Below are 9,346 nucleotides of genomic sequence, written 5' to 3'. Positions count from 1 at the left end.
ATATAATTATATAATAGATTATATCTTTAATAACTTTATTATTTTTATAAGATTCTCTAATCGCGAATATTATACTCTAATTAGTATACATAAGGCTAATTTACTTAAGATATCTCTAGAAGATTAAAGACTTAATTATCTTTATTATTTTAATATTTAAGAGTCTTAAATAAGATTCTAATAGACTCTCTTAGTTAAAATTCTATATATTATATCTAGAGAGATCACTAGAGTCTTAGTCTTACTTCTTAGTCTTATTATATTAATTTAATTAAATATATAATTTATAGATTTAGATATTCTCTCTTAATCCTAGTTAGGACCGATAGTTAGCGTTTATTATTCTATTATAACTTATTTACTTATATTTTATATTCTCCTATTCGATTCCTATATTATATTATTTACTTTTTATAGACATTTAATTTTATATCTTTTAAATAGTACTATTAAACGCTAAGAATTATAAAGAGAACTCTCTAAAGAACTTAATTAAGTATAACTTTAATCTCTATTAATTAACTAATATTATATAATATAGATATAAAGTCTAATAAAACTCTCTCTAAGATAGACTCTTTAAGCTACTAAGTATTCTAAGATCCTAACGACTCTAGTCTCTTATTATAGAAATCTAAGATTAGAAGTATCTAGTTAGCTTACTATCTATAAGAGGCGCTATTAGCGGATAAGATCTAGAGAGATTAAACTAGAGTTCGATTATTAATAGATACTCTTTTTTTTTTAAGATTTCTCTTTTTCGACTATAGAATAAGAATCTCGCTAACTTTATATCCTTACTCTATCTCTTATATTAATCTAATATTAGCTAAGACTAACTTAAACTAGTCTACTTTTAAACTTACTAATCTCTTTTAACTTAGTCTTTTTTCACCTTTAGTCTTTTCGTCACGCTTAATAGGTCGCCTTAGGGAGTCAAACAGTGAAGACGCCGCCCTACAGCGTATTTTGTAACCACCTGAACGGGTTACTATTGTCTACAGCCATAGGGTTCAAAATAATCTTCGGGTCGATATTAACGGGGTGATATCCAAACTCTTACAAAGCTTACCCGCTTGATTCAATATAATACTTATTTGGCCCGACGGTGTGACTGTCGTATAGGTTTTCGTAGAGTATCTAGTCTCCGGGTAGGGGCATAAGGAGCCTATCGAGCTTCCGATCTATCGACAGTATCTTCAATCGGCCTTATATAACATCGATAGTTCGGTAGTAAGACACTATACGCTAATTTACTCTAGCCTCTCTGAACGTGATAGCTTTCTTAATCATATCTCCGGACCTGAGATTGAACCCCGCGCCAAACACCTATAGATTCGTCAGCGCTAATTGTCCTATTTATAATAGTAGGGTATATATGAGATGGAGAAAGCTCTAAGGATATATATTCCTATATAATGAGAGACTAAACTAAGAGAAAGAGGAAAGTAAGAAAGGAAAGGGTGCGGCGCTATACTTTTATATAGCGACTACCCCTACTAAGTCTCTAGTATACTAAGCCGCTCTTCCTATATAACTAATTAAGAGTACGTACCTATTCCGTACTTTATCCGGGATAACGTCGGCTAGTTACGGTTCGTCCTTACTTAGCGTAGTGTCGACAGGTATAGGACGTATAGTCGAGTCTGGTTAGATCTGGCTAGATCTGATTAGATCTGGTCTGTCTGTACTTATGTAAGGGGAGCCCTGGGAGGCTGATAGACAGGTCGATAGAAGGAATAAACCAAGAGTCGATAGCTATGGTCCCTATGTATAGAGACTCGAAGCCTTGAAGAGGCTTCGAGGAGTGTGCGAAGGCACACCGCTACTTATCCGCCCCGTTGGGGCGCGTGCGGTCCTTGGCTAGTTTGCCCTGTTTAGGGGCTGTGGCATAACAACTTACGGCCGTGACACTCACTACTGTCACTATATAAGGCAAATAGGGCAGAGTAAACCGGTAGTAAGTGCACTTATTATTCACACTAGATTTGGGTGGGAGGTGGTTTCACATATCCTAGATCTGTGAAGCTACTAAGGTGGAGCAAACCTACTGTGAGTGAGTGACTGAGTTAGTGTCCGCCGACTTCTGAACGCTTATCTTTAAATACCTACGCCTCTGTCAATCCCCAGGATAATTTTACCGAATGAACACGACGTGTATTCCCCTTCTGGCGGAAGAGGACGATATCCATCTCATATGTGGAAAGGTGGGTCGGTGAGGTGTGGCACTGCTAAAAAGGTCCTTAGGGCGCGGAAACCCGGCGGCGAAAAATTCTCATCCTCGCTCGGATCGGTGAGAGAAGCCACAAACATAAACAACCGTAACCATCTACGCCGACATTATTTTGTTGTTCTGCTCGGGTCAAGCGTGTCTCAATTTAAGGTGATTATCAACGAGCGTAGATTTCATTTCAGCCGAATACATGACCATAAGCGCATATTATAACAATTCTATCAGCAATAAATATAACATGACGCTTAGGAGAATCCCTAGCGTGGCGCTTGACAAGAAGGCGGCCGAGTGACCACGGAGTCGCATAGATAGATCGCGAGGCCGGCGTGGAACGAGATATCAACACTAATAAATCCCCTTCTCGAGAGGTGGCAACGAGGTCTCTACGCTCGATTATCATCAACAGAAGCCTGGAATGGCTAGGGTTGGGTGAATCTATGTCTGGATATCTATCGGCTAGATACAATCCATCTGACTTGTTCCACTTCCCTATACTCGCTGCACTCTCTTCCGTCAAACAAGTCACCCGGTGGCGTAAACAGAAAGAAAGGAAAACAACACACCAAAGGAAAATAAATTCCTCACCAACCTTTTCGCAATGAGAAAATGCATCAACGAGGGCGGATTGGGGCGATTAACTTCACACTTTCGGGGTTCCCCAAAAGGCTAAATCATCGAGCAATCCGCCCTATAAGTTCCATAATGTGTTCATTTGTTTGTATCTGCTTCGATGGACGTAAGGCGAGCAAGCTCGCAAGCGCAATCAGACATCTTGTCATCCATACCAACCCGCGGTTATGAAGACCATATGACACTGCCTCGTACGCTCTTCCCTATCCAGTGTTTGGAAGACCGAACAAAACCTTTCGTCGCGGCTGTCAAGGGAGGCGCTTGGACATCCAGCTCCGGTGATCTGTGCGAATACAAACTGTATGGAGCACAAGAGATCCATATTTTGACCAATACTCATAGAAAATGTCTCTGTCGATGCAGCACCAACAGATCCCTTGGAGGGTGTACACTAGGCAGGTTATGCCGCTGGGTGCCTTTCGGGTCGTGCCGTGATACCACGAACGATATTTTGGTCTGGAGCTGAGAAACTGAGCTGGTATTGCGAATAATTTTGATAGCGAGGGACCGGCTCAGATGACGAAGGGCCGAGAGAATCTCTTGGACAACGAGAGGGATTTCCCGGCAGGTCGTGAAGACCGTGTGACATTACCTCGTATCCCAAAGTTGACGAAACTCTTTGGTTGAGGGTCGGAGTCGCTCTCATCTTCGCACATCCTAGGCCTCCCAGCCATTGGATGAACGGACTCCAAGGGAAACAAAGTACTCGGGTCGAGTTCGGTCTCATCCAACATAGCCAAGCCCCGCACAACCAAGCACATGTTATGTTTCTGAGTCCTTTGAATCTTTATCAATACCACACCCTGTTCGGGAAGCAAGTGAACCTCTTTCAGGGGCTTGACGAACGCCTAAGTATTCCTCCAAGTTCCCAAGCCCTTCCTGGATCCTTCCTATTGAACTCTTTGGCGAAGCTTAACGGTCCGAGTAAGCCGACAAGACAAGCCCGGGATGTCAGAAAGGCCCCGAATCCGTAGGTATAGTATTTCGTCTTTCAAACCGCATCTTCTCTTTTTCAAGCTTCTTATACAACTTTCGTTCGAGTGCGCGTTTGTCGGTGATTGAGCTGTGATCTCCTTACAGAGGTCAATAATTGTCTCAGTTCGCGTAGAAGGTCAAGAGGGACGCGACACATAAACCGCTTCAAAGCGTTGCGTACAACGTCATAGACATCTTGGGCCATCTTCGTAAAATTATCAGACGTATACCGGTCACCAGACGGTGAGGCCTCATCTGATACTATCGAGGTTAACGGTGAGGTCGTTTCCACTGTTCATGGGGTAGCAGCGCATTCTATCAAAAAGGGTTGCGGCGCACGCCAACAAGGGGTACATGTCCTCGAGGCGATCCCAGGTGTGTTTGTCCTCTGGGCGAATCGCCTTCGCGGGCCACGAATCGGCGGAATGCCTCGGCCAGGCCACATTTCCTCCCCTTCAATGCTGAGCGTTTGTCAGATTGATCACTCTTTCTTGATTATATAGGTGGTGGCACATTGAATATATGTACGGATCGTGGGAGCGCATCCATCGATGGAGCGGAGGTGGAGAGAAATGGCAGTTCGCACATACTGACTTCCCCGGCGGTGAAGCGACGCTAAATGGTTGACCTCGTCCTTCTCCCCACAAGAGACACTACTGGTGAGAAGGACGAGGTCGTGGACATCCGGCTGCCGGTGGCAAAAGAACTTGAAGGATGATGAAGGATGAAGCAAGAAGTGAGGGGGATGGTGCCTCTTTATGCTTGAAGGGCTGCCCTGACCATGTCGCTGAATCCGTTGAGGGGACCAGGGTCTCATAATGGGCTGACGTCCTCACCGCCAGTCGCTGGCCAATCACCGGCGATGAGCGGAACCTTCCGCGAATCAGAGATAATAGTGCGGGTGTCAGCGGGGCGGGCCCCACTCTGTGTAAGCACTAACGGTTCCACGTCGGCTAATATCGGTGAGTCATAACCAACCACAACGGGCCACATAATCCCGCCCGTTCCAATCTTCCGTACTTCCCGAACATAGCGGGAGCATTTGCGACGGGTCAAGACAACTCGACGTGGGGAGGGTTGGCATCCAAGAAAAGCAAGCAAGAGGTAGACATCCAAGGGAACTAACAGAAGCATCATACCCTCTTCGTCCTTGTCCTGGCGTGTTAACCGCCGGGCTTGGCAGTATCACGAGGCGGAATATCACCCCAAGGATATAAGGAGGACGGATGGTAAAAGTTACACACGCCGTTTTCCCCTTCCCTTTTCCACATTGTGTATGTGTATATGTGCCGGAGATGGATGGATGGGTCAAAAAGCATTGCATCTTCAACATGTTCACCGGAGCAAGCCCCCCACCCCCCACCTCGTCGGACGTTTTCGAACATTGCCCATTTGAAATATAGTTTGATCTCCTCCCTTGCCTCGACAGCCATGTTGCCTGTCCCCTTCTAGCCTGTTCTCACTGTGTTCTGAGTTTTTGAAGTCGTCATCACTCTCCATGCTAAGAATGAGACGCTCACAGACCTCGATGCTGTGCGTCTCAGTTCCTCATTGAGCAAGGTTTGCGGACCACGCACAGACAACGACAGATCCCCGTCTCCCGGTTGACAGGACTCGTATCGAAGACTCGGCCGTGTGAGCGGTACCACTAGCTGCCAAAGCGCGGGCTCGCCCAAAAGCAGCCCAGAGGGAAGAAGTCTTTCATTCTGACGAGGTTCACCGCAGTATGCATTGAATGTGTTTTGTATAAACAGTCTCTCTCTTTCTGGTCTCGATCGCCCTTTCCCCTAATAGGTTAGGGTCTCAACCTCCTTCTCCCTCACGCTTTCACCGCGTATCGCTCCATCCGTGCTGGATTGACGGTCAACATGGGCAGGTAGGGAAGGCAGTGGTATCGCGTCGGGAGACGGATGCAACAGAGGTTTTGGTATGTGGAAGTCGGCGGAATGTCGTCAATCATGTAGTCCATAAATTTATAGCATTCTTGTGCGTGCATGTATTGATTAGCATTCAAGGTGATCAAATGTATGACGCCGCAGTTATGCGGATGAGAGTTTTCAGTGAGGGTGTTTGTTGACTTTAAAGGAAAATGGCGGTTTTCCCCAAGTCCGCAGGCTGTCTGACTCGGTCAGGATCGAGTGGAGGCTACGGTCTGACGGTCATTTCATATCCTTACAGTGCGTAACGAGATCTTTTCTACTGCGAGTGCCGCCTTAAGGCTCATGGCGATAGAGGGCGAATCTAGGTCATTTATCCACAGCTTTTGATCCACCAGACATCTCCGGCTGCAATTGGCACCATTGAATAGCCCTCAGTAGTATCTACCATATAATACTAATTTCATAAAATTATCCTGGGCATTTAGTGTGATGCAGGCAGATAAAGGTGCGGGAGATGTTTCTTGGGGTGGGTAACCTAGCCAATCAATCGCGAGAGTCCCGCTTGGCACCTCGGTCCGGAGGCTAAAGCAGCAGATTTTAATGGGTGCGCATCGGACTCTGAGCCGTAGTATTGAGTTCGCATCACAACTCTGACTTGCACCGTAGTTTATCTTCTGCGCGCTGCCCTTATGGCTCTTCCTACCCAACCGGCCATCAGTAACTCAATCCCCAGGTAACGCACTTCCAACCTCCCGAACCAGCTCCGAACTATCGCTAGTGAGCGTGCCCAGTAAGTGGCCTATTGTAAACCTCCGAACCCGAACCTTTGGGCGATCAGGCTCCTGTTCCTGTGCTTTAAAGTCGGCAAATTGCTAATAAACCAACCCATTACTAGCTAGGATCCTTCTGCCGAATGAGTTCGAGACGCCTCATAACTGGACCTGCAAGCTGCTCAATATCTTCAGATGATACATCAACACGCGGTGGACTTGAATTGACAATACTACAGTGTTGGCTGGTCGACGAAAACTTGTTTATAAAAAACTCCGTGAGACGGCGAGCGGCCATTCACGCTTGAAGCGACTTCCGTGCTTCAGAAGTAGCTTCCGAGTCCTACGCCGTGTTAAACATCCTCGGACAATGTATTAAAAACGGCGTGGACTTGAATTCGTGGTATTGGGGTCGCCTCGTCGATATAAAATTGCGGAAAGCCCCGTTCGACAGTGAGCCACCATTCGCCGCAGAAGCGACTTCCGTGCTCCGCGAGTCTCGTTCGGTCACCTCTCAGGCACTCACGCCACCGCATGGCCAGCCTCAAAATATAAGGTGTAGGCGCTGCACAAGGCCTTTTGGAGTTCCAAGTGCGCCAGTTTCTGTCACACACATCCTCTCCACAACCCCCAGAATAAAACGGCGGCGAAGTGAATTCGTGGTGAATTCTTGACGACCGCCAGGCTGAACGAGACGAGATCCCGACGGACGAGAGAAATGGAATCCAACAGCGAGTATAGGGACAATTGGTAGAGATTGGGGCGGCTGGATTTGAGGACTTGGAGTTCGCAATTTTGGGAGGCGGAGGTCAGGCGTGTTCGGTGTCGAGCATCCAGGGTGCCACGCACGTGTACACGTAGACGCACGCCAACAGGCGCAGGTGGAGGTGCAGGCAGCATTGGGAGAGCAGACAAGCATATCCTTATTTATGGCCTGGCTTGTGAGGCTGCGTCAGTCCTTACTGGAGTGCTTGCTGTTCTCGCATGATGTTATGCTGTAACATCCGAGTGACATCGTAGGTCGATCAAGTCGGAAGCCTCGATTTTACCGGATTTGACAATCATCTGTCTGACCCACTCCAAGGCGTTTACCCGTATGGCGAGATCGCCAGCGAACCGGCGGAAGACCAGCAAGTTGTCTCGCGGCGAGATCTGACCAAGCAAGTGTTCAACCATCTTTCTTCGAAGCCAGCACATGCGTCCTCCAAGAACCGGCACTGCGGAACTTGTAGATTCTGTCCGACTGGATCGAAAGGAATTTGTTGGTCAGAGCATGTGCATGAGGACCAGAAGTGCCAGAAGTGGTTGTGACAGAGACAGTCAATAAACATCTCCAATAGATATGGTTTGTTCCTTCCGGCCACTCTCTTAGCATGTACTCTTGTCGGAGCCTCCACGGGCCATCTCGAAGATCCAGCTTGTATCCGCAGGCGGCGGCTCTTGGGGTATGTGCTGAGTCTCTCTCTTCACCTCTTCTTCAATGAGACGCAGGACATGTGTGTCAGGCATAGGTCGCACGGGTTCAGGAAGAGAAGAAGCATGCGTAGATGAGCTCGTGGTCAGTTGGAGGTTGAGAGTAAGCGGTCCAGGGCTGTGCCGGGAAATTACGGTGCTCGGGCGTGAAAGTCTCCCTTGTCACAAAGCCATCATATTCCACACCCGCCAGTGCCGCAAGAGGCGTGAGAGCAGGGGTAGTAGGGCGGTTTCGAAATATCAGGGCTATATGCCTTTTTCTGACCCGAGGATGGACGCCTTGAACAATGCTGCAGGCGAAGGGAGGGAGGGAGGGACTGCGTGGTAGGATCAGTGTGGTTGGATCAAACTGATCTCGATGGGGCAATGTATGGCGATCTCGGGATAGTGATCTCAAAGTGAAATGCACGAATTGAGGGCAGTAGTTTGCTGGTAGAGTAGTTTCGATTCTTAGCTGAAGATGCACTGTCAATTCCTCGGTGCGTATTCCGCATGTGTTCTTGTTGGCATCCGAGAGAGAGGCTCGTTGTTCGTCCCGATCCGCAAAAACTGCCACAGAAGTATGGATTTTCAGAGACGGAGTGAAACGAGCCAAAGATCAATTCGCAGTCATCAAGGAAGATGCCCTATTGCGTGTCGCAATCCTTGTTTCCTTCCCCAAAGCAAGCGCAGGTAAATTTAGGAGCGTCGTGAGACAACCTGGAATGCTGCCGTGCTTCTCCAATGAGCATCTCCACTTCGCTAATGGCTTGTTTGTCTTTGTTCCCTTCTCTTCTCCGATTCCCATCCTGGTGGTATCCTATTCTAGCTTCTCTTCTTTTGCTCAGGTAGAGATGGTGCTGAACACGGCAGAGCGACGGTTCACTCTGTCGATGAGTGAGCATCGTTCGAAGGAATATGGGAGCAGAGATAGTGGCAGTGACAGCAAGGAGCAAGGAGGGCGGTGGTGGCAGCAGCAAGGAGCAAGCAGGGCGGTGGTGGCAGCAGCAAGGAGCAAATCCAGCGTGGTTTTCGATACCTCGGGTATTGAAAGGTATCATTATAATACTAGTATTAGCGTGTATTACTAGTATTAGTAGTATCATGATACTTCTTGGTATTCCTCACACACCGTACACACCGCTCTTCAAAAATCTTTCCCTTTCTTTTCTTCGTACGCTTTTATTCTTTTAAAGGATAAAATATGGATTCTGAGGTAGATTTATCTCTTCACGAGCCTTCTACTATTATAGATTCAGTCTCAATAACCTCGAAAAGAGGTATATCTGCTTCCAAAACATAGTCCCATAGTCGTACGCCGCTTTAATATGAACCTAAATCAAAAGATAGAGTTCGATATCTATATTATGCTCACTGTTCTCTTGACTCATCGTATAAGACTATAG

The 9,346-nt window shown here is 47.0% G+C and overlaps 1 protein-coding gene across 1 annotated transcript; it reads right to left on the bottom strand.

The window, feature by feature from the left end:
* Nucleotides 1–5,657: 5,657 nt before the first annotated feature.
* AYL99_12127 (hypothetical protein) lies at nucleotides 5,658–6,062 on the bottom strand (the record flags this gene model as incomplete). The annotated part of the gene is made up of 2 exons (XM_018843603.1): nucleotides 5,658–5,957; nucleotides 6,015–6,062. The coding sequence occupies 2 exons, from the start codon at nucleotides 6,060–6,062 to the stop codon at nucleotides 5,658–5,660; spliced, it is 348 nt and encodes a 115-aa protein (XP_018687068.1).
* Between the last annotated feature and the right edge of the window lie 3,284 nt (nucleotides 6,063–9,346).

This window comes from Fonsecaea erecta, assembly GCF_001651985.1.
Source record: "Fonsecaea erecta strain CBS 125763 chromosome Unknown Scaff46, whole genome shotgun sequence".
In the NCBI taxonomy this organism is placed as follows: Eukaryota; Fungi; Ascomycota; class Eurotiomycetes; order Chaetothyriales; family Herpotrichiellaceae; genus Fonsecaea; species Fonsecaea erecta.
The sequence above is the reverse complement of the archived record's forward strand: the minus strand, read 5'-3'. Positions and strand labels throughout refer to the sequence as shown.